This window comes from Cibotium barometz, chromosome 51 (assembly GCF_041138505.1).
Source record: "Cibotium barometz isolate CiBa-2024 chromosome 51, ASM4113850v1, whole genome shotgun sequence".
Classification (NCBI taxonomy): Eukaryota; Viridiplantae; Streptophyta; class Polypodiopsida; order Cyatheales; family Cibotiaceae; genus Cibotium; species Cibotium barometz.
In genome coordinates, this window is record NC_141096.1 from 4,931,867 (window position 1) to 4,957,325 (window position 25,459).

Consider the following 25,459-nt stretch of genomic DNA (forward strand, 5'->3'; position numbering starts at 1 on the left):
AAGAGCTAAGACCCCCTTCATGAAATTGGGATTAGTGCATAATTAGTGAAATTTGGGCTTGCATTTGTCATATTCATCCTCATATTGATTTTACAAGAGTTAACATTGGCCTTGACATAATTCAAGAGCTAAGACCCCCTTCATTTATATCAAGGCCAAGGGATTGATTGTAGAGAAGTTCACGGGTGAGGGCTTCCACACATGGCAAGTAAAACGGAACTGCAAAGCTGAGATGAATAGATGGAAGAGTAGAGATGAAAAAGATCTATCCATCATTGCATATGTTGGAGCGATGCATTCACATCACATTGCATCAAAAAAAGGGGCATGGGATGAATTCAAAAAAAAAATTAGGGCAAAAGGAAAGAACTCTAAAATCAGCCTTATAATTATTATTTTTGGTTTGGACATGAAAGTAAATGAATCCTTTCCAGCACTTGTGAACAAAATGAAGAACATCATGCAACAACTAGCAAGTGTTGGCGCCCCCGTAAAGGAAGAAGATGCCCATTGAGGAGCATGCCAAGTGAGTGAAGAGTTTGGGCCATTGATGGCCCACCTTGAAGAATCTTCCCATCAAAGCTTAAGGCATAGAAGTTGCACTCATAGAGGAAGACCAAAGGATTAAAGCTAGAATTGCACCTACAAAACAGGAGAACAAGCATTCTTTCCACAAAGGACTAGGATCGGGACCAGAAGCAAGAAGCAAGACTAATATGAAGCATTACCATTATGGTAAGATGAGACATATAGCAAAGGACAGTTGGTATCGACCGTGAGCTGAAGCAAACATGATGATTGAAGAGAAGGAGAAGAAGAAGACTTCCTAAGAAGGAAGTCAAGACTCAGAAACTTTCATTATTAAAAGAATGCAATGAGGGCATGATTCTCACCTCTACTTGTTGCAACCCTAGTTTTGTAAATGCAAGTACATGATGATTGCCCTTAAATAGTCTTTATTTTGAGAGAGAGAGAGAGAGAGAGAGAGAGAGAGAGAGAGAGAGAGAGAGAGGAAAGTCTTAATTTTCAGTCACATGGGTAGCTCGTTAACTAATAAGCCCAACAAGAGCAGCTCAAGTCTTGCCACATACCATCTTTGCCCAAGATCTCTCTTGATTTCATATGAATTAAACTATGTTAGTCATCTTTGTTGTCTCCTAATGGATGTATCTATATTTCTTTGATTAGTTTAACTTTACACGATTGGCTTGATTACTATAAGGTATAGAATTTAGGATAAAGGTTTGAAACCCCTACTTGAACCTGGGGGACCTTGAAAACCAAACTCATTTAATGAACTCAATACCTGCTTAGACACCCAACCATTATGCTACATGTTTGATTATGTGGCGTGATACATAAAGGATGTTTTTGGGCATGCCTTTGTAAAAGGTATGAGTCACCACCAAGAGATCATGTAAAATTTGCTAAGCGTATAAAATTTCAAAATTTCTCTCTCTGTGTTTCTCACACACATACGTGTGTGAGAAATACAGAGAGAGAAATTTCTCTCTCTGTATTTCTCACACACATACGTGTGCACATACACATGCACACGTGTGCATGCATGCATGCATGCGTGCACACACACACACACACGCACCAAGAAAAAGTCTAGCCTTGTATATTTTTCTCTAATTGAATTTTAGTTCTCCTCATTCCTCTCTCTCTTTCTCACACACACACACACACACACACACACGCACACACACGCAAAATTGAATTTTAACTCTCTCTTTGTGTCTCACACACGTATGCGCGTCCCGAATTGAATTTTAACTCTCCTCATTCTCTCCCTCTCTCTCTCTCTCTCTCTCTCTCTCTCCCCCCCCCTCTTCGCCCCTCTCTTCACATACACACACAATACCCTCTCTTTCTCACATACACACAATACCCTCTTCCCACGAACGTTTTAGCTAGACGAGACTACTCCAGCTTTGTCGCTATCACATGACTTAGGTTGCACGCAAAGTGCTTTCTATGTTGTGGATCGTACCATTTGTTTGTCTTCCACGTCAGCAAGTGACAGGTCCCTGGTACATATGGACCTGTGCATCCATTATCTATCCCATCTGAAGCTGGTGAAGCTGCTCATCAGAGGGCTCTGTGTGCAGAAAGCTCGCGGCTGTGGAGCGCTTCGATGTTGTGAAAGATATCGGACAGGGCAATTTCAACGTGGCCAAACTGCTGCGCGACAAGAAGACCAAGGAGCTGTTTGCTGTCAAGTACATAGAGCGGGGGGCAAATGTGAGTAAAGCTTCCATAGCCTTTCAAAGCACACAGGTCTTTTCGCATTCTCATTTCATCGCGTTTGCCTGTGCAGATCGACGAGAATGTTCGGAGGGAGATCATTAACCATCGATCTCTGTGCCATCCCAACATCATCCGCTTCAAAGAGGTACCAGTTTCTGCTGCTGTACGTCCTTTTTCCCCTTGTCTGAACTTACGCTTTTTTTGCAGGTTTGTCTAACCCCCCAGAAGTTGGCAATTGTGATGGAGTATGCTGCAGGAGGGGAGCTCTTTGAACGCATCTGCAATGCAAGAATGAAGATGAGGTTTTTGTGCAAACCCTAATAAGGGTTCATGCTTTTTCTAAAAGAACTTTACATTTGGGTTTCTCTTTTCTCTTTAACTTGCTTCTAGGGTTTATCTGTTTTGCTCAGATTTTCCAATGTGCACTGTTCAGGCCAGATTCTTCTTCCAACAGTTGATATCAGGAGTCAGCTATTGCCATGACCTGGTGAATTGAGCCTTTATGAGATTGTGGTGTATCATTAGTGTGAAGAAAGTAGACTAATTTATTCTTCTTTTAGGTTTAATATTTAAGATCAGCAGTTCAGTATTCCATTCTACCCAATTGCATGAACTTGCAGCAATTATTGCCAAACTGTGAGAAAATGTGGAAAGGTTGCCTTTTGATTCGATCATATATAATTAAATGCCTTTTCTGTTTCTTTTGTTTCCTAGCAAATTTGCCACCGGGACCTTAAGTTGGAGAACACATTGCTGGATGGAAGCCCTACCCCACGGCTCAAAATTTGTGACTTTGGCTATTCAAAGGTATCTTTGCTCTCATTTGGAGTGTGTTCATCCCTCATATGTGTTAATGTCGAGTAGGTTATGTGTGATGCATTAACTCTCTTTGCAGTCTTTGTTGTTGCACTCCCAACCCAAATCCACCGTTGGAACACCTGCCTATATTGCTCCGGAAGTCTTGTCTCAGAAGGAGTATGATGGCAAGGTACCCTCTTGATTCTAGCTGTGCTTCAATCAGACTAGTTGTTACTGAGGGTTCTCATAGACATATCCCCTGCCCATCGGACGGTTGGGGTTTGTAGGGCGGGCTATCCCCCCGTCTGTGCGAGTATCTCCAATTCCAAGGTTAGGGTTCTGTAAGTGTTTCAGTCTCAAGAACAAAGTGGGATGGGTGTCGATAATAATATCATTATTGGTTCATAAGGTTGCAAAATCACCTCGGACTTGCTTTGTGGCTCGTGTTGATCTGATACATCACTGTTTGCAGATTGCAGATGTTTGGTCTTGCGGTGTCACACTGTATGTGATGTTGGTGGGCGCTTATCCATTTGAAGATCCAGCAGACCCCAAGAATTTGAAACATACGATCGGTGTAAGCCTTGTATTTGTCATGTGCGCAAGACCGGGTTCTGCTCCATTTGGTAGAGTTTTATAGAAGTCCATCCCCAAGCTCTATTTAGCAAGCTTTGTTGGTCTTGCAGAGGATACTGAGTTTTTGGGTGTAGCGTATCACAATAGCAGAGATCAAAGACCATCCCTGGTTTCTCAGGAATCTGCCAAGGGATTTGCAGGAAGGCTCTGAGCCTAGCTACAATCATGATGACCCAAACGATCCTCCGCAAAGCGTGGATGATATTATGAGGATTGTTAATGAAGCAAAGGTTCCTGGAGCCAAGGAACCCAATCCACTCGAGTATCTTGACGAGATGGACATTTAAGCTGGAGGGCAGTGAGGATTTTGTTTGTGTTGTTTAAATTATGAGTGGTGTGGGCAGTGGAGTTGAAAGGGGCAGGAAGGCTCATCAACTAGGGCCCAGTGATCCTAATCGGTCTTGAAGTGTGAATGAGATGGGCCCCTCGGGTTTCTTCTTGAGCCTTAGATCATTCCTTGGGGAGGCTCTGTGTTATTGCATTGCTGTATGGCATTTGCTTTGCGGGCCTAGTTGGGTATCTGCTGAAAGTCCCGGCAGTTTGATGCAGGAAGTAAGGTGCCTGTGAATCTTGTGAACTGAATTGCCTAGTCACAAAGAGTGTTGGAAATAGATCAAAGGTTAGCTAAATTATGTCTGATGTCTGAATCTTCATTACTCTATTTTGACAATGAGTGTTGAAAATAGATCAAAGGTTAGCTAAATTATGTCTGAATCTTAGTCACTCTATTTTGACAATTTTCCATTTTGGAAGTTCAAGACTAGGAACTTTTTGCAAGGAAAGGAGTTATAGGGCATTGCCACTCAAGAAGAGGATTCAATCGACGGTGCAAGCAAAGCATGGCATAAGAGGCCCAGTCCAGTGATACGTTTCATTAGCATCAATATATTAGGTGATATGGTTTGGCACCATTCAAGACTGTCAATCACCAAAGGAATCATGGGATGCTCAAGTCAAACTCTTTAAATGCTCCACTAAAGCAAGGAACCTAGAGCACAAGCAAGATCTACATTATGTGAAATATATTAGGTGGTATGGTTGGGCACATTGAAGAAGGAATCGTGTGATGCTTTAGTCAAACTCATTAAAAGCTCCACTAAAGCAAGGAACCTCTAGGGCATATTCAACACTATCAATAACCAAAAGAATCATGGGATGCTTAAGTTAAACTCTTTCAAAGCTCCACTAAAGCAAGGAACCTAGAGCACAAGCAAGAGCTACATTATGTGAAAAGCCCGTCCCTAAGAATAAACGAGTACGTCATATAGATGAGAAGCATGGTTCATGATATCGTTCGAGGTAGTCAGAACATTGAGTGAAGAAAACCGAGTGAGACATTGAAACCGAGTGATCACGAGAGAAATTGAACACTCGTGTTGTAGAGGAATATATAGGCCTTCGTCTGAGGGAAGAAATTGTCCTTGCAAGAAGTAAGAAGGCTGGAACTGTATCAATGGACATAGACCCTCCATTGCTAGAGAGGGTCAGATCTTCAGAGGCACCTCAGAGAGCCCGATCTTCAAAGGTGTATGATCTTCAAAGGTGTATGGCTCACTCGGCAACAGAGCCGAGTCATCAGATGATTGTGAGAGAGCCTGTTGATTGTTGGAGGTGGGCAACTTTTGATTGAACTGTTCCAGACAGAGCAACATTGCTTATATTTGTAAACAACGTAGCAAACTTGCATTCTCACACTGTAGGACGAGGTTGAGAGCTCATCTTTGGCCTTGACTGACATGGCATGGTAATTGCTTAGCAGTATGATGTCATCGACATAGATTGCCACGATGAGAAATTAGTGACCTAGGAGGTGGCAAATACACATTGGCTTTTCATGTAAGACGTATGTAGCCCTTTGCAATCTTAAAGTGATGAAATTTGTAATACCAAAGATTTGTAATTGGTGAGTAAACCTTTGAGAATCCCCAAGTTACAAGTCGAGCCTTATACCTAGAGATGGAGCTGTCCATGTTGTATACTTTCGATGAAGAAGTCATTTGCATGAAACCACCCTGCGCTTTGCGGGGTCTTTTCAACTAAGCTCCAGGGCTTGTTGTGCTCGAGGGAGTTAAATTCATCCCTCATGGCATCCACCATTGGTCTTGCCAACTATGCGGTTCTCCAAGTCATCATCTTCAGAAAGAAGTGCAAGCTCTCGGGTTCAGGATCTATGCTAGTCATGTGCGCTTCTACCATAATGTTGGCCAAAGAGCGTATGCGTTTGGGCGGAGCCTCCACATCAGGTTGCAAAGAGGAAGAGGATGCCATGTCAGGTGAAGATGTAGAGGATGAAACTCACTTGGCCAGTGGACCATGAAAGGAGAGGCACTGCGCAGCAGACCGACCATGGAAGGAGGCAGCAGAGGATGCCAGATTAGGTGAATATGGAGAGGATGAAATTGGATCATTGAGGCCATGAGCGGCACGAGGAGGCGCCTCGTTTGGTGACATGCAAGATTTGCTAGGTGTAAGAGGATTTTTGGGTACCGTGGGATAAGGATCACAACCTTTGTCAGGGCCAGCGTTTGCTATATGAAAGAATTGTGGTGTCTAGGGTGGTTCACAGCAAGTGTTTAATGGCATATTGATGATGACTAATTAAACACTAATTAGACTAAACCTTCAATGAAAATAACACAATTGATCAATTAAAGAAGTACATGGATTTATGCCTCTTACATAGGCTAACACATGTGAGCTGTTGCAATGTGAACAAGGCATCCAAATCTCTAGTTCCAACCTAGACTATGTGTGAACACATCTTGCTAAAAATGTCTTGTTCTCATATCCTTCCGAGGAGAGATAATGTTCCCACTTATGACAAAGCATATTCTACCTTAGGCTTTGTTCTCACTTTCTCACTCCTTGTTATCATGTGCTCTATGGCACCACACTTTCTAACACCCCCCTTCCCCTTAGTGCCATATCTTTGGGCTACTTAAGGTGGTCGGATGCGGAATGATCTTTCACTCGTCCTGTGTGCTCGGGTTACTTTGACCCAAATGAAATGTGCTACTTTGGCACTTCCCCCCCTTGATTTGAACTTGGCTAGGTGACTTGGAGGCTTGGACACTCTCTAACACAGAGGTTCTACAAGGTGTAGGGGTATAGCAACTTAGGCTATAATTTGATTCTCAGCTTAAGTACATCATCGATCTTAAAGGTTGGTTACAAGGTAACTTTTTGTAGAGAGTAGGGGTGAAGCTCAGAGGTTGTACAAGTGTAGGGGTATAGCAACTATGGCTATAATTTGATTCTTAGTTTAAGTAGGTCATCAGTCTCAGAGGCTAGTTACAAGGCACTTTTTGTAGAGACTAGGGGTGAATCTTTTACAAATTGTTTTATTTTTCTAAGGCTTGGACAATGATGGCGGGTTTGATGGCTATGGCGGCCAATTTCTCTTTGCTTAGTGCTGAAGCTCTTGCTCATCTTCTTGTTGGACTGCTGTACGCTATTCTTCTTTGTTGTGATGCGCACGGGTACACCCGGATGCTCATGGTTCAGTTGATTTGCTACAGATTTGCGATGGAACGATGAGCCCTTCCTTCTAATGCTCGATGACCTCCTCTGTGGACAATGGCGATAGGGGGCTCTCAATGATGCTTACGATATATGGAGAATGAGAAAAATGAAAGATTAATGGGAAAAAGGAGAGAGATTAAGTTTTGGGTCTGGCTTTGGCACGTGCATCTTGAGTAATGGCACCTGCTTGAAAATACCTCCTTCTATGATCATGTCTCTTGAGAACTCTTGTCTTGGAAGCTCTCCCTTCCTTGGGTCAACGCTCTCGGTCTTATATTGCTTCACAATCCTTGATGATTCTACCTTGGCCTTTGGCAATGTTCCCATGGACTCTTTCCATCGCTTTGAAGAGCTTAAAAAACTCTTTTTGAATTTGTGCTTGCCGTGTGTCTAATTGAAGTTGTTATTCTTCAAGCCTTGCAAGAAGCCATGCTACTTCTTTGCGTCGAATCTTCTCCAACAAACATCTCCTCCTTGTTGATGTCTTTCCTTTATGTCTTCAAGGCTTTCAATCATGGATCAAAGTGAGAGAGTGTCCAAAAGAAGCCTTTTTCCCACCTAGATTAGACCTAGGCTAAGTCTTTTGTAGATCCTAGCCTACATGTAACTTATGCTACATGCAAAAAATGGGATGAAACCATAAAAAATAGAAACCCTAGTTTGGTTTTTCCACTTTCCATATTGAATCTAGGGATGAAAACACTATTGCTAGTACTAAACTCATGAAAATATGTACCCTAATTGTCTTGCAAACCCTAAAACACAGACCCTAATTTTAAAAACCCTAAAACAAAAACCCTAATTTTAAAAACCCTAATTCAATGTGCATAAAATGTAAGCTAAGGACTGTCCTAGGACAACCTAAGCTCTGATACCAGTGTTGTGGAAGCATGTTCTTGATTAACGCTAAGCAAAGAAGATTAATCCTAATCCTATGTTTAGCAAAGACACATAAGAGAAGGATAGATAGACCTAATCTACTATATATTGCCAAAACATGCTATATGTACAATGATCTTGCTAATTCACAGCTTCATGCAAATGATCTTGCTGATTCACAGCTTCATGATGTATAACAAAGACCCTTGTAGCCTACTTGCAATCTAACAAGAGGAGCTCCTGTTGATCCACCATTGTGTCATTGCTGCCTCTTTTGCAAACTCTGACAAATGGATCCTCTTGATCTTTGAATGATGATTCTAATGAATGCCTAATAATGCTTAAGATAGAAATTCATAATTGAGTCAGTTTTGCCTTTTTAACGCATGAAACTTTGTCCAAAAAGTCATATTTTATGATCATAATGTATCCAACTTGTGCCCCAGGCATTGGGCTATGTCTTGGGAACTTTTGAACATTGTTTAGGTTACCAAGATTGCTCAAATCGAACCATATTCTATCTCTTATCTTGCCCATATATATGCTGATGAGGATAAGCATGTCCATGAGCATCAAGATTAACAGATGCACATAAAGGCTAATCCTAGTTTTGAAGCCATGCACGTTGGTGGATTTATAACACATCCCAATATAGTGTGTAGAATAAGGCAATAATCTTGCTCTCAAAAGTGCATTAAAAACCAATTCTAGCCTAACAACAAGCCACATCAACGTGGCCTATGTTTCACAAGAGTATGTTCACATTGCCTTTATTTATGAGCCTATATATGCACATTCATGGGAATAGCCTCAATAAGCATGAACATTTAGGGCCTATACATACAGTTGCCTTCTTGATGTATGGACCTTTTTTTGCCTATCCATGGGCATAGTAGTCGTAAATGGATAATAAAGAGGCCTTAACAAAAAAATCCAACTGAGTTGAAAATTCTTTGAGGCCAGCTTGGTTTTTTGACGATGAACATGCTTTGCTAGGCAATAGAAGGCAACACAAGAGAGTGCATTGGGCAATTTCTTTGAAGTCTTGATCCCGTCTAACCCACCAATCATACGTACTTATGCTGTGGTGATAGCCATTATTGTTTGGGCGATTTCTTTGAAGTCTTGAACCCATTTAGCCCACCAATCATACGTACTTATGCTGTGTAGCCAATGTAGAAACAATAATGGTGATAGCCATATCATGGTACCTTTCATATAACAAAGCTAGAAATTTCTTGTGGTTGCTCGGGTATTGGTCTTGCTCAATTTCATTCGCTCGGTGTTTTGACTGCCTTATATTGTTCAATAGCAACATGGTTTGACCAACTTTATTCAATGGGAGTTATAGTTGAAGATCATGATCTTGTTCAATAGCAACATAGTTTGGCCAACATGGTCTGGGTAGGGGAGTATAAGTCATTTGAGATGTTCAGTCAGAAAATTGTACCTCATGTTTGAGGACTTGATACCTCTACTCAAGTGAGAGGGTTTCCCTCATAGAAGCCTTGAGTTTGTAACACCTTGACAAGGATCCAGTGGGGCTCGGATTGGAGGCTCAATCAAGATGGAAACTCTAGTAAATACACTAGTAAATACATAGAGGATGCATTTGCAAATAGGGAGGGGGAGAATGTTGTGAAGAAGAGGAAAACAAAGAGGTAGAGGTGTTGGCACATTAAAGGACAACAAAGAGGTTCATCAAATTAGAAAAATTATGGTCAACATGGAAAAAGTGGTGGTGTGCGGGCTGATAATGTCATAGTGGGGGACAAAATCTTGGTAGAGACATAGGTAATGGTAGAGGGTCAAATGATGTCATTCATCTTGATTTCAGGGGAAAAGACTTGGAGAGGGAGTGAGGGATAGGCCAAATGAACTAGGGTTAGGTTTTCACCTCTCCAAGTGTGTGCGCGAGTACCTCACGCTTTGGGTGTGTAGGCATGTGCATGATACGTTGCACTAAGTCTCTTCACAAGTCCAAGAAGGAGAAATGAGAGGCCGTTCATGAATTTCTCACAACAAATCAAAAGCCTACAATCCATTTTGAAACTCGGTGCCTCTCATGGCCAAACAATAAGGGAGTAGCTTGGGAGAAAACAAAGGTAAAGGGCCGAGCCCCAAACCCACTGCTCTTATAAAGACAAGACAATAGTGCTCAGAAACCCAAAAGAACTATGCTAAAATCCACAATCTTCTCATGGACCTTGCCATTGTGGCAGAAGCAGAGGTTTTTCGCAAGTCCTTCTCGATTCCTCTATGCAGAGGTTGCTTGATGATGGACCTTGCAGGGGTGTGAATGACATTGAGATCGTCTATCCAAAACCCATGGAAGCCATTGTTGGCAAAGTTCTATACAAGAACTTGTAGGCGTAGGGGACGAGCCACTCATGTGGTGACAATCTTGGTGGTTTCTCCCAAAGTCGAGGGCTTCGGACCAACCTGTTTCGGTAGAACATTATGGCTTATATATCTATAATATCTTGTTGGGAGCTGCTACACGAGGCATTACTAGCTACCCCACATGGCAACTCCCACTTTCTTCTCTTTTTCTTTACTATACTACTATACATATATCTTATTCAGGAGTTAAAGGGTTGGATTAGAGGGTTATATATATATATATATATATATATATATATATATATATATATATATATATATGTATGTATGTATGTATGTATGTATGTATGTATGTATGTATGTATGTATGCACATACATATACATACATACATATATATATGTATGTATATGTATGTGTATACATACATACATACATACATACATACATACATACATATATATATATACATATGTATGTATATGTACCTAGTAAAGTGCCATAAAAAACAATGTCGTATTTGACATGTCATATAGAGACACGTCTAACGACACCATTTATGTTTCTTAGAGATGGTATTAAATAAAATTATGTCACTAAGTGATTCAATGGATTTACATTCTTTCTTACTACACATCGTCACTCGGTCACAACATAGCCTAGCGTTTCTTCTCCCTTTCTCTCTCTCTCTCTCTCTCTCTCTCACACACACACACACACACACACACACACACACACATTACAATCCTCTCTCATTCACATTCTCTCTCTCTCTCTCTCTCTCTCTCACACACACACACACACACACACACACACACACACACACAATCATTTATCTCTCTCTCTCTCTCTCTCACACACACACACACACACACACACACAATCATTTATATCTCTCTATTACTCCTCTCTCGTCTCTCTCTTATATAGATATATCTCACGCTAAGATAATATATCATTTATATCTCTTTCTCACTCACACAATGATTTCCATTGCTTTTCGGTTGCACATGGGCATGGTTTGTAGTGACACGATCCTAAAACACACAAAAAACTAACACAGGTTAAACTCAGTTTTGAAAAAACAAAGAGGTTATGTTTTTAAGAATGTACTTACTTGCCATGCCTGCCAAGCATGGCCTCCAGAAATAATAATCCGTCCTTTTTGCATTATTTCAAACAAAGAGAGCTTCCAAACCCCGTTGTAATACAAAATCATATTCCTCCAGCGTAGGGGGCGGTCCATTGCTTCAAGCTATAAGCATGCAAACAAATGAACATTGATTTTATTATAAGGTAACCTTTTTTTCTTAAAAGATAAGATAAAATTTGAGGCAATATACTTAAAAAGATTATTGGGATATCTACTACTCCTTCATGTGTAACATCACACTCCAAGTTGTTTGCCATCTACCCATGCATAAACATAAATACTTAAAACTCCTATGCTGCATAGTCTATGTATAATCAATTATAATTCATCCTAGAATGTGACACCATAGCGCTGCAAGTTATTTATCATCTACAAATGTATAATCATAAATACTTAAAACTCCTATGAACTTAGTCTATGTACAATCAATAATTAATCCTAGAGCATGGCACCCTTCATAAAAATAAGCAAGAAAAGGCTTTAAGAAGCTTACATCAAGAGTCAAGGAGGTGTTGGTGGGCTCACAATAGAGTAGACCTAAAATATTAAATAAGAGTTGGAAAAAACTAAAGAGAGAGAGAGAGAGAGAGAGAGAGAGAGAGAGAGAGAGAGAGAGAGAGAGAGAGAGAGAGAGAGGGTTGGCCAGCTCGAGAGAGTTAGAGAGAGTATGAGAGATTACGAGAGCTAAAGAGAGTTAGAGAGAGAAATATTGAGTGTTAGAGAGAGTTGGCCACTTTGAGAGAAACAAAGAGAGAGAGAGAGAGAGAGAGAGAGAGAGAGAGAGAGAGAGAGTATATATATATATGTATATGTATATGTGTATATATGTATATGTATATGTGTATATATGTATATGTATATATATATATATATATATATATATATATATATATATGTATATGTATATATATATATATATTATTTGGGAGTTAGAGGGTTGGCATGAGAGAGAGAGAGAGAGAGAGAGAGAGAGAGAGAGAGAGAGAGAGAGAGAGGATTAGATGGTGCAAGGGCTTAGAGAGTTAGAGAGAGAGGGATAGAAAGAGAAAGAAAGAGTTGAGAGAGTGAATTAGAGAAAGGTAAAGCGAGAGAGAGTGTTAGAGAGAGGAAGAGAGAGAGAGAGAGAGAGAGCTAGGGAGAGAATTGGCCAGTTTAACTGAAATAGATAGAGTTAGAGATAGTAAGAGAGAGAGAGAGAGAGAGAGAGAGAGAGAGAGAGAGAGAGAGAGAGAGGTGAGGTGTTGGCTACTTTACGACTTCTAGGAGAGTGGTATGACAAACTTGTTGAGCAGCCAAAATTCAATAGAATGGCTCGATTGGGACTAGTGAGATTTATGGATGCTTTGTTGCCACACGTAGAGGCCACTTATGTCTTTTCGAGCGAAAAATCCGTCAATATTTTCGGGTTCCACGTGGATATGTATAGTTATGGGAGAAGGTGAGGGTGGGCCTTACACCATTTTATGATATTCCTCAGTTGGAGGATAAGCAACCTTGGTTGGATTGGGCATTTAGAAAGCCTTAGGACATTGTCCAGCGTACAAAAAATCAAGTGTACCATATGATGGTGGAAGATAAGTGCTAGATCACTGAGAAGGCTAATAAGGTATGGAACATCAGGAAAAATAGGGCCTGGTGGAAGGAAGTAATCGTATAGGGCTGGTGGTCTAAGATTCCTTATCAAGGGAAGGTGTTCCTATGGCGCATGTTAGTTGGAGGTCTACTATTGGGAGACCAGCTGGCGAAAGCAACGGATTGCTTCTGGTAATTATGTGTTTTGTACTACATGCTTGTGGAAACATGCTTGTATCTTTTCATTTCATGTCTGGTGGCAAAGAAGGTGTGGGATTTCCTTTCGCATGTATGGATTTCGTTGATAGATAGGCCAGATAACCCAGAACATTCAATTTTCTTTCATTTCTTCAGGTGGACAGGTTTGTGGCATGCTTGGTTAACTAGGAATGCCTTCATATTTGATGCAAAAGTGGGTATTACAACTCACATAGGTCGTATAAGAGGACTACTATTGTGGTAAGTCTCTTCCTTGCGGTCAGCTCATTTCGTGGAGAATGACATGGCTATATATTAGATGAGGGTACTCCAAGCTACACTTGTGGTTCGGAGTAATTAGTGAGGGAAAGCTAGTACATCACATGGCGGCCATGTGGCCATTTGTAAAGTAATTTTGGTAATATATCTTCTATTACGAAAAGAGAGAGAGAGAGAGAGAGAGAGAGAGAGAGAGAGAGAGAGAGAGAGAGAGAGTTATTAAGAGAGAATTAGAGAGAGTGTGAGTGCTAGAGAGAGATTAGAGAGATTATATATATATATATATGTATAGATATCTTATTTGGGAGTTACCATGTGGTGGCTCTCCTAGCTGCCCCCTCTTTCTTCTCATCTTCTATACTATACTACTACTCTTCTATATACTATATATATATATATATCTCTTATTTGGGAGCTATAGAGAGAGAGAGAGAGAGAGAGAGAGAGAGAGAGAGAGAGAGAGAGAGAGAGAGAGTTAGTGGTGGGTGAGTTAGAGAAAGGTAAAGAGAGAGACAGAGAGTTAGAGAGAGAGTGTGTTAGAGAGAGAAGAGAGGAAGAGAGAGAGAGAGAGAGAGAGAGAGAGAGAGAGAGAGAGTGAGTGTTAGAGAGAGAAAGAGAGAGGCAGAGGGGGATAGAGAGAGACTTAGAGAGAGAAAGTGATAGAGAGAGTTAAAGAGAGAGTTGTGGCCAGTTTGAGAGAGTAAGAGAAATTGATTGAGTTAAATAGAGAGATAGAGTTAGAGAAAGAGATTGAGTGTTGGAGAGACATATATATATATATATATATATATATATATATATATATATATAGAGAGAGAGAGAGAGAGAGAGAGAGAGAGAGAGAGAGAGAGAGAGAGAGAGAGAGAGAGAGAGAGCGACATTGAGAGTGAGAGAGAGAGTTGGCCAGTTCGAGAGGAACATAGAGTTAGAGAGAGTAATATAGATTGAGAGTTAAAGCTAGAGAGAGAGAGTTATAAAGAGTAAGAGAGAGAGATAGTTAGAGAGAGTTAGAAAGAAAGAGTTAGAGAGTGAGTTAGAAAAAGGCAAAGAGAGTGAGTTAGAGAGAGTCACAGAGTGAGTTAGAGAGAGTTACATAGTGAGTTAGAGAGAGTCATAGAGAGAGAGGGAGAGTTGACCAACTCGAGAGTAAGAGAGATAGTTAGAGAGAGAGAGTGAGGATTAGAGAGAGAGAGAGAGAGAGAGAGAGAGAGAGAGAGAGAGAGAGAGAGAGAGAGAGAGAGAGAGAGAGAGAGCTAAAAATGTCATTAAGGGACTCGACATAGAGTGAATAAGAGACAAGAGCTTAATCCAATGCTAAACATGAAGAGCCAAAAGTGGAGGGCGAACACGCGATTCTCATTCCATTGCAAAGTGTCTTTTTATACAAAAAGATAGGGTTAGGGCTATCTCCCACCTAGCTCTAACCCTAATCCACCTATGCCCACACTTGGGTACCATCTATGGCTCCTTTTTGTCCTCATGAGACCACCAACCATACTCCTTTTTGTCCTCATGAGACCACCAACCATACTCCACAAATGATATATAAGTGCACTCAAAAAGCCTAAAGGGGATTCATGACCATCTACACTAAGTAATTCCATTACAAAGACCTTCCCATCCCCATAAGAAAAACCATTTGGGGGATAGTAAGTGGAAGAGAGAAATGTCCAAGATTAGAAGGGCAAGATAAAAGATTTTGGATCTAGCCATCATTACATTAGGGCTAGGTGATAGTTTCATTCATTACATTGCATCATAAGAAAACTCTTTAGGAGCATAGGATAAATTAGAGAAACTATTTGGTGCCAACAACAAACAAAAGAACTAAAAAATAAGTCTAAAAATTTATTTTTTTGGCTTGGACATGAGAGAGAAAATAATTCCAAGCACATCTAAATAAAATGAAAAGTGTTAGTGCTCTTCTTCTCTACTCTCTTATGCTATTGCTTTCTTGCTTGCCTCTACTTGTTTAAGCTCTTGTGTGCTTGCTTGCATGTATAATTAGGCACTTACGCTTAGTCTAAGCATTTTCATAGCATTTTACATAGCCTTTAGCACATGATAGGACCCTAGATTAAGGTTTAATGCTTACCACATATTTTCTGCTTCATCTTTACTCACTTGGTAATGTGATAGGTCCTAGATTAAGGTTTAACTCTTACCACATCTTTTCTATGCCATCTTTACTCATTTAGCATTTTACATACCCTTTAGCACGTGATAGGATCCTAGATTAAGTTTTAACTCTTACCATATTCTTACTCAATTGGTAATATGGTAGAATCACCTACACCTAAATTTATGGCTAATTGATTGCTCACATTTTGGGTTTCATGCGCACTAACATAAACCATTATATATCTAAGGGGAGTTTTTAGTGAAGAAGAAAAGAAATGGATATGTTTGGTCCAAAAGGAGATAGTTTTATTACCTCCATATTTACAAAAGGGATGTTCTAAAGTGCAAAGATTCACACAACAAGGGTTTTCTAAATACCTCTTGAACACACATAATAGACAAGGTTTTTGTGTAGTGAGCCCTTGGGGGGTTGCACTACTTATATGCGTGTGCTTGGGTGTGCACACATATGTGCTTGTTTCTTAAAGTTTTATTCTCACTTGAATAAATAAGTCCTAGCATTGTGTACATACATGGTGGTGTGTGAACTTGATTTAGAGATGTAAGACCTCACATATTTTTGTGTGTGTGTGAGAACATGACCAAGAGGTGTGTTGAACTTCTCATAAAAGTTTTTGTAACTTTTTCGGCCTTGAAAATAATACTTTAAGAATCATGCCCCTTCATGAGAAGCTATCAATACAGTCCCTTATATTAGAAAGCAATTTCCGAAATTTAACCTTTCACATGAAGAGCATTAAAATTTAATGGCTTAAAAAGATAAAAACAAACGGAGAGCACTTATGATGATGAGATAAGTCCAAGATTCTTATATTATATAAAGGAAAAGTTTCACGAAGCTGTCACGTGGCAAGAATTTGAAGGTTCGAGATGCGGTTTGGAGGTTCGAGGAGAGGTAGAATTTGAAAAATATCAAACTGGGAATTGTATACATGTGAAACACGGGTGTGCCCACTAGTTACCGTTTAATGGCTTAAAAAGATCAAAACAAATGGAGAGCACTTATAGTCCAAGATTCTCACCAAACCTAGCAACATATTGAGTTGGGCTGAAATTAATTTCAAAACTTGTGCTTGTAAGGCCATATGTGATTACAAAAACAAGTGAGTAAGTCACAATAATATATGCTACATTGCTACCGACCCACACTTGGGCGGTGGGCGATTTCTATGGATCTGTTAGCATTCAGGAGGGGGGACATGGTATCGTTTGGCATCAGTGCAGTAGTTGTAGATCATGTAGTTATGCTGCACCCATTGCAGGCGACTGTGCTGTTTAGCATCCAAGGTATGGTAGGTGGGTTGGGTCCACCAATGGGAGGAGGGACAGGTGGGCGGAGCAGCTTCGGGGCAGGCATCAAGGGTATGGTGGGCGAAGGATGCGACAAAGGGCGCTTGGCTCCAGTCGATCTTCACCAGGCCGCCCCTCGTGGCCCAGCTCTCCCCGTTCCATATGCTCCCGTAGACCCGCATGGCCTGCTTGCTTAGGTATGGTACACCCTTCTGCTCCTTGTTGGCAAACTCTCTTATGGGCGTCCCATCCACCGAGAATCTGCAAAAATCAAATGTTTTCCTCTTTTGAAAAATTAAGAAAATTGGGGAAAGAAAAGAAATAGAAAATTCAAGAGGAAGCCCACATGGTGGACGTGTTCGAGTGCCTCCCTCAGGTCGTGGGATCGAATCTCCCCCGGACGAAACTGCGAGGCTCCTACTTGTAGGGTGTGTGTCTGTTTTGTGTTCGATTCAAGTTCTCTCCCAACAAAAAAAAAAGGAAAAAAGAAAATTCAAGGACTCAAGATTCCCCCTCCCTAAAATTAAGAAAATGGAAAAAATAAAAAAGAGAAGCAAAAAGAAAATTCAAGGACTCAAGATTCCCCCTCCTCTCCCTCCCCTCCTTCCCCTCCCCTTTTTTGGGGGATACTACCCCGTCCTCGGCATCCATGAGAATGGATGGGGGATAGTCCGTGTTCCGTGAGAATTGGCGGGTGAGATTTATCCCTTTTGCCACCATTTTCCTCCCTTTCCCCCCTTTTTCAAGTGTGTCTAAATATCCCAAGGGAAAACATTTAAAACAACTTGCAACATTTTCATTTCAACTTGCAATTTGTATTTTCTCGAATTAAAAAAAATACCCATTTTTAGTATATTTTACTTTAAAAATTTGAAGTTGAGTTTTTTTACCTGTCAAGAAAAATGTTTTTTGTGAACGCTACATGCAATGCACACACACTCACATACAATCAAACTCTTAAAGGTTGACCAACCCTTGCCAAAACCATTGTCACATGCCTATAGCCACTAAAACATTACACTCACATGTGGCACACCCCAATGTAGGTCTAGAAAGGTTTATCCAAGATGCTTGAAAGGCATAAACGAGTGCCTTGTCCACTAGTACTAAGTTAAGTAGCATTCACCTACTCTTTTATTCATCCATTTGCCTAGTCAACCTTTTTTGCATATCAGTGTCGTGTAACATTCAAACCTATTCCATGTATGTCCCAATCATGTAACCTTGAGACCTGTCCAAAGGCTAATTTCCATGTGCTACAAAGTTGGGAACCAGGTATGAGTTGAGTAGTTTGAAACCTTGTGTGCCCTTTTTGCAACCACAAAAAAGATCTAGAAATTTTGTTGCCTTGCATATGAATATCATCAAAGTTGCAACCGGTTTAAAGTTTGCCTTAAGTGGGCATTTGGGCTAAGCTATCCAGCGCTTAATTAAAACTGAGCAGATGACACTTCTATTTGTTGACATGGCGAGAAGTGATTGGGTTGGAGTCTATGCTGATGAACAAAAATGGAAAGAAAATCATTCGGCCTGCCCAAGCCTTGTCCGCTCACAAAAACACAAGGTCGATTTTGTCACTTGTGAGGATTGAACCCGTCCCCACACATGGGCTTGCCACTTGCACTACTTCTTTATTTATTTATTTATTGGCTTGGCTAGAAATTTGAAAGTACACTACTCATACACACTAGATGCCATCGCTTGCATAGGGGGAGATTTGAACCCATCACCTAAGGACTATCAAACTCCTCTCCTTACCACTGCACTAACGCACGATTGACACTTGTGCTACTTCTATTGTGTCAAATTTTTATTTTTTTGGAAAGGCGTCCATCATTTGGTGTGAGCCACCCCACAAATATCCGACAAAAAAATGGGGAGATGTGCCTCATCTAGCTTTTTGACTCCACCATAAGGAGCATCGTGAGATAAATAAAGACATGATGTTTTTTAAAGGCTTTTATAATTTCTGTTCCTTTGTGGAAGGTTATTTACAATGTAAAGGCATAAAAGCCAGAGTGAAAATACACAAAATGCCTTGTTTTTTTTGTATTTGAGAAAACAAGTTTGCGAGTTAAAATGAATATGTTACAAGTCCATTCTATATAATTTTTTTGAACTAAAATATAAATGCCTTGTTTTTATCTTTTTTTTTGGGGGGGGGGGATTTGAAAAAAGTTTGCAAGTGAAAATGAAAATGTTGCAAGTCCATTCTATATAAACTTTTTTTTTTTTTGGGAGGGGGGGGATTGATGTGCTTTAAGAAAAAGAGAGTGGAAGGTTTAATACATGATGTGTTGTTCGTTCCAGAGCACAGAGTAGGTGTGATAGTCCGTAGAGGGGTCGAACCACAAGTAGAGCCGTTGCTCTCGTCCACCTACACCATTGGAAAATACGTTGGTTTGGAGAATGTATGGATCCCCGGTCTTATTCCCCAAGAACTCGAAGTCCAACTCATCATGGTGAGGGCCGTCAGAGGAGAACTTCAAAAGGTAAATTGTGATCAATGTATAGCCACCATTAGTGAATCAATACGTTACAATAGGCACTTTTTCATGATAAGTCCTAGTGAAGGAGTTGATCATCACATCTTGGAAAAACAAATGTATAACTAGAGTTGATGATGAGATCTTGGAAAAAGCAAATATATAACTAGAGTTGCCAAATTTACTCGAGTTATAACTAGAGTTGCCAAATTTGCTATTTAAAAAGCAAAGAGGGAAGACAAAAAGTGATTCTTTAATAAACATTTGTCAAATTTAATGAGTACTATTTAGATAAATAAATAAACGCAATCTATGGTTTGGAGTAACACTTTACATATTCTCATTAAAAGAACATTCTATCACTTGTAATGCTTGTTATAATAAACTTTAGAGTGGTCACAAGTGTGCACTTTTTATGATAAATAATGATATTAATTGCATAGTGAGATCACAAATTGTGTCACGTTAGGAATAACAGGACTAATACTCACATAGTAGGTAGTGACAGTGCCGGCGGAATCGCCAGGGATAAGTTTTATCTGCATGTCTATGCTGCCAAACAAGTACTTTTGCTTGGATGCAAACCCGGATGCTGCAAGAATCCCACCATCAACAACACAACCAGTAGTAACATTCATCTAAAAATATGTAAGTGTATCATGTGAGTTAACCAGAAGGGGTATATTAATCCAAAAAAGTTACAAAATTTCAAATGATCGCCTAGGCTTATATAGCAGTCATGAGATGACCATCGCCAATCTCACCAGACGAGTTATCGAGCAGGAGCTCCATGCCTTGGCCGTTGCTGAGCCACTTCACGTGGTCCGGAGCGCCCCAAGTCACGTAGAAGTCATCGCTGAAGCTAGTAGCCCCACCACCACCCATAGCCAATTGAGGGAGAAGCAGCAAGACTACTAGGAGACACCTCGCATGCGAGAGAATTAAAGCTGTGCTCGTCCTCATCATCATGAAGCGCTTAATTTGGACAGCAGATGTCGCCTGCTTTTGGATTATGACGTGATTAAGCTCGAGTCGAGTGTGTGCAGGAATGGGATCGCCTTCGTGTTGTTTATAAATGGTTTTGTTATTTTTGGTAATTTGTTGTGAGGCGGCTGCTTCACCGCGGACAAACAGGACTCAAGGTGGAGTCCAGCCTGCTGCCTCTGGCTTCCAGCTACCCTATGATCCCCCCGCCCCCGCCCCCCACCACCCCACTATACACACACACACACACACACACACACACACACACACACGCACACATGAGCGCGTAACTCTTTTCACCCCTCTATTCCTCGATCATTTTCATACCATGGCCTTTGCCTCTATTTGATACCCCTCCCACTCACAACAAAAAAAATGCACGTAACTATACCTTTTAAAAAGGAACATAAACAACGCTTAAACCCTATAGAATTTAGCTCTCCTCACATTGCTCTATTTATGCCTCCACTAAGTCCATTGAACTAGCTTTTTTAACACGACTTTGCCACCACACAACACGAGAATTTCAAGAGGACTTCCCTAGATTCTATTATATTGCTATGGCTTCAACTACCAATGCTCCAAATGTCCCACCACACTTTTGCCATTGTCACCACAACCACATTATATTGTCAACACATTCTTGTTCTCGACTCCTTGTCACTAGATAACATTTGACTTATCATCATCACTAGAAGATACTATCTAGTAAATGTGAGCACATAACCCTTTTCCATGGGGGTAGTTGCACTTGATCATTTTCCTCCTGAGACTATCACACCATGGCCTTTGACTCCACATGCACTAATGATACCCCTCCCACTTATTAGTGATGACAACAAAAATGCAAGATAACCATAGTTTTTTAAAGGTAGAACAAATGCTCTGCCTATATTCCTCTAGACGCTTACATTTGATCTCCCCTCTTTTCATATTACTTTAGAAATGCCCCACCACAAATTTCACATCTAGCATTTTTGACAATGATTCCACAACAATAGAATTGCTCTAGATTAATGTTTATATGGTCTCTCTCCTAGTAATGCTCTAAGTGTCCCACAACACTTAGGCCATGGTCACCATAATCATCACACTTTGATTCTCAATTTCTCATCATTGAAGAAATATATGACCTTCCAAAGACTTAATATCATCATTGGAATGTAATGAGTACACACATATCTTATGCTAATAGAAAAGATGATTTTCCATCTCCAAGATTAGTTTTGTTACAAGCATACACAAAGTCTTACTTTGGGCTAATGTGGTACTAAAAAATAGAATCTATTGATTGTTGTTTATATAATCATGCAACCACACACTCCATAAATTTATTAGAAGAGACTCAAGTTTCCATATCCTACATACTTATTCAAAGTAGATCAAGACTAACAAGCTACTATTGATACGAATATGGGATTAAACTGTGCAAGATTTTATGGTTCACATCACTCTTCTAAATCTAATTTAGGTCCAATCCAACAAGAATGTGTAATCTACCATGAGAATTCAAAATATTTAAAGATGGGAAATGGGTGCTTTTCATACTTTGTAAGGTATGTGGGTTCTTTTGTAGGCTAGAATTATAGTGATAGTAGTGCAAAGAAGGGTATTTTCATTGTTACTAATGAATGTGCATACTAGATATAATTGGTTTTACTCGGTTGAATGTGCATACTAGATATCATTGGTTTTACTAGGTTGAAATCGCCAAGTGTAAAGCTTATACCATGTTTTACATTGTCTTGCAATCAAAAGTGTTGATAATATAAAAAAGTACATTGTCTTAGATTAAAAGTACATGGGCAATTAAAGTTACATAGGAATGATAATTACTTTGTTCTGCAAATCTTTGCAAATAATTATCTTTTCTCTTCTCTCTGCAGCACCTTTCTTCCATTGTGAAAGAAAGAAAATTTTGATGGCATCTCATGTATGTATTCGTCTTTGATATCCTCAAATGCTGTAGACTGCATAGCTCCCGCACTAAAATGACTGTGAGCAAGGTTGAGTCTACATCATATACTTCAATATCTACCATGTTGTTGCCCCCTCTAAATTGGTCGCTTCCTGATCCATTGGAACTAGCTCCCCTTTGTACCAATATGAGTGAAGTAAACTTTATTGCTATTATCATTTAAAACTTGATCAACATTATTTATAAAATGTTAACACAAGGTAGTCATGATGACGTACATATACTCAATGCATATTCTGTTTTTCATGGAAAAATGTTTAACCACAATGGTTAACATTTACTCTAAATGCACGACTACATTTTCTTGGCCACATCTTTTTGTACCCATGCAATGCACTTCATGTGAAGATTTTTGGACATCACCAAGCTTACAACTTCTGTAATGCCGCTTGATACCAAGCTTGTAATAATATGTGTAATGCCGTAGTACCCTAGTAAATTAGCTCTTTCCAATTTTTGGGCCCCTAGATATTACTTGGGTGCAGTCGAGCAACATTGTAAATAAGAGGCATATACATAAGTCATTTTGGACTAATGAGAATACACATAATCTTGTTATCACAATTGAGTCTAGTATTGTGCTCTTGTGGTAAGGCTTGCTTGCTTGCTTGTGGATTGTGTGGGTGAGTGTATTGAGTGAAGTTGTGCTAGCTCTCCTCTTCTTCATCTCTCTTTCCATCTCTATCTCTCCCATGTTCTTACACTCACAATTGGCATTGAGGTTATGGTTGAGCTCTCTCCCTCCTCGCTCCCAAGTGTAAATCTTCATTTTATCAGAGCTTTGATCTTGATTTTGGGAGCTTTCTAATGCATTTTAGGCAAGAAATTGCAAGAAAATTTACATGTGTTTTTGGTAATTTTCTTGATGTTATACATGATATTTCTATGTACTTTTTTGGATTTTCTTGGTGTTAAAGGGACGAGGGTGCACATGAAAAATTCAACCTCATTTGGCCAATTTCTAAGGGTTTTGTGTGAGTTTTGAGCCAAAATTTGAATTTCGGGACCAAATTTGGGACCGCCGAGATAAAAATTTTAGGTAAGTTTTGGACCAAAAAATGCCTCACATTTCTGAACTCTGCCTCTTCTTCTCCCAAGCTTTCCATAGCCATTGGAGCTTATTTCTCTTGCAACCATGGGCAAAGCAAAGACCTCATCATTGGCAATGATTAGAGCTCTGTTTTGGCTATCTTTGGAAGATGAAATGCGTCGTTAGGCTGCCCAATTTTGCCACCTACGTTTGTGGAGATTGGAGGAAGAAGAGATCCATTTCATCATATACATCAATTGCATAGTCTTCTACATGATGTAATCTTCCATTCAAGTTGAACTATGCATGGTTTCATTAACATTTTGATGATTTAGTGCTTCTCATGAAATTAGGGTTTTACTTGAGCCTTTTCCAAAATTGGCATCAAATTTCACTTCTCTTTGCTTTCCTATTCCGATACACATGCTCAATGCTTGATTCTAACCAAGATTTAGGGTTTCTCGGCTACTTTGGGGATTTTGGGTTTCTTGCCCAAAGTTAGGCTTTCCACTTAAACTTTTTGAGATCCATGGTGTTAGTTCTCTTCTCCTATCTCTCCTTTACCCTCTCATATCATTGATTTGCAATAATGATCACAATTTTAGCGTTTCTTGAGAGAAATAGGGTTTTGGGAATCGCCTTCAAGACTAGGGTTTGTGGTGGGATTTCTTGAGTTTTCAATCTACAATCCTTATTCCCTTGATCTTCTCTCTACACAATTATGCATTGCTTGATCAAATTGGCCAAAGGAAATAGGGTTTTGGGAGAAAACATGGTTTATGCTTGCATATCTTGGGATTCTCATCCCTCCTTGCATATAGCTTGCATTGCTTTTGAACCTCTACTTGCTCTTTATCATTTCCACACATTTTTCCAATCACTTTTACTCTATACATGCAAAGAAGCCAACAATTGGATTGAAATAAGAGAAGAGTGTGAAATTATTGATGTTTCTTGTATTTGTTATGCCTTGTTCATTGTTTGTTTCTCTTTGGTTGGATGACTAGTACAAGTCCACATTCTTGACAGTGCATCCTTAACCACATTGGATGACTATTGTAAGGGATTTTGATGAAGAAAGTGTACAAGGAGCATAATACAAGCATGATTACATGCTAAAGTTGTAATGCACATGAGCATGAGTACATGCTCATGTAAGCCTTCAAACATGCTCATGTACATGCTAAAGTTGTAATGCACATGAGCATGAGTACATGCTTTGAATTGTAAGCCTTCAAACACTCTACTCTTTTTACATTGCTAGATTATCAATAAAATTGTATAAGTTCATTCCAAACAAGCACTAGAATCTAGCATGTTGAGAGGGTACCTTGGAAATTGGTGGATAGGCCAAGGGGAGAATGTATTGAATTCAATGTGCCATGATTGCCTTGGAAAAAGTGGTACATTGGAGGATTAGGTACATGGAGAGACCAAGGGGAGAATGTAGTGAATCCAGTGTGCCATGATTGCCTTGAATAAGTGGTACATCGGAGGATTAGGTACATGGAGTGAAGACATGGCCTCAACTCTTGCCATCAAATTTCAAACTTTGGTAAGAGGGTGAGAAGGCTTGGCCGGGAGATCATCAAGCAAAAGCTCTACACCGACTTCCCTCAATTTAATCAAGTGGCAATGGTTTCAAGGACATTTGGAAATGCACTTGGCAATCAATGGTTCACAATGTGGTCATGCAAGAATCCATAGTTGATCTCTTTGGTTGCATTGGTTTAGGTTTGCGTTGATTGAGATCCGCTTTGCAAATGCAATAGAGTTATGGTAAAATTTTGTCAAAAGTGAGTTAAGATGCATTCAAAGGATGCTGATTGGATGCCAAATGATGCTTTGGATATGCTGGAATGCATTTGTGCAAGGGTATGCAAAGGGGATGCTTGCGGTTGACATTTGGGCATAATC

At 40.0% G+C, this 25,459-nt stretch overlaps 1 protein-coding gene and 1 pseudogene across 2 annotated transcripts; one reads left to right on the plus strand and one right to left on the minus strand.

Annotated features, from left to right (window-relative positions):
* Nucleotides 1-2,085: 2,085 nt before the first annotated feature.
* Nucleotides 2,086-4,307, plus strand: LOC147609236 (serine/threonine-protein kinase SRK2A-like; annotated as a pseudogene). Its single transcript, XR_015264250.1, has 7 exons — nucleotides 2,086-2,247; nucleotides 2,324-2,398; nucleotides 2,461-2,561; nucleotides 2,644-2,740; nucleotides 2,968-3,060; nucleotides 3,149-3,241; nucleotides 3,524-4,307. The product of XR_015264250.1 is annotated as a serine/threonine-protein kinase SRK2A-like (transcript).
* A 12,641-nt stretch (nucleotides 4,308-16,948) lies between these two features.
* On the minus strand, nucleotides 16,949-20,716 carry LOC147609237 (xyloglucan endotransglucosylase/hydrolase protein 24-like). The gene is made up of 4 exons (XM_086787808.1): nucleotides 20,315-20,716; nucleotides 20,042-20,142; nucleotides 19,354-19,547; nucleotides 16,949-17,325 (listed from the first exon to the last, which is right to left on the minus strand). The coding sequence occupies exons 1-4, from the start codon at nucleotides 20,517-20,519 to the stop codon at nucleotides 16,953-16,955; spliced, it is 873 nt and encodes a 290-aa protein (XP_086643934.1). The 5' UTR covers nucleotides 20,520-20,716; the 3' UTR covers nucleotides 16,949-16,952.
* Between the last annotated feature and the right edge of the window lie 4,743 nt (nucleotides 20,717-25,459).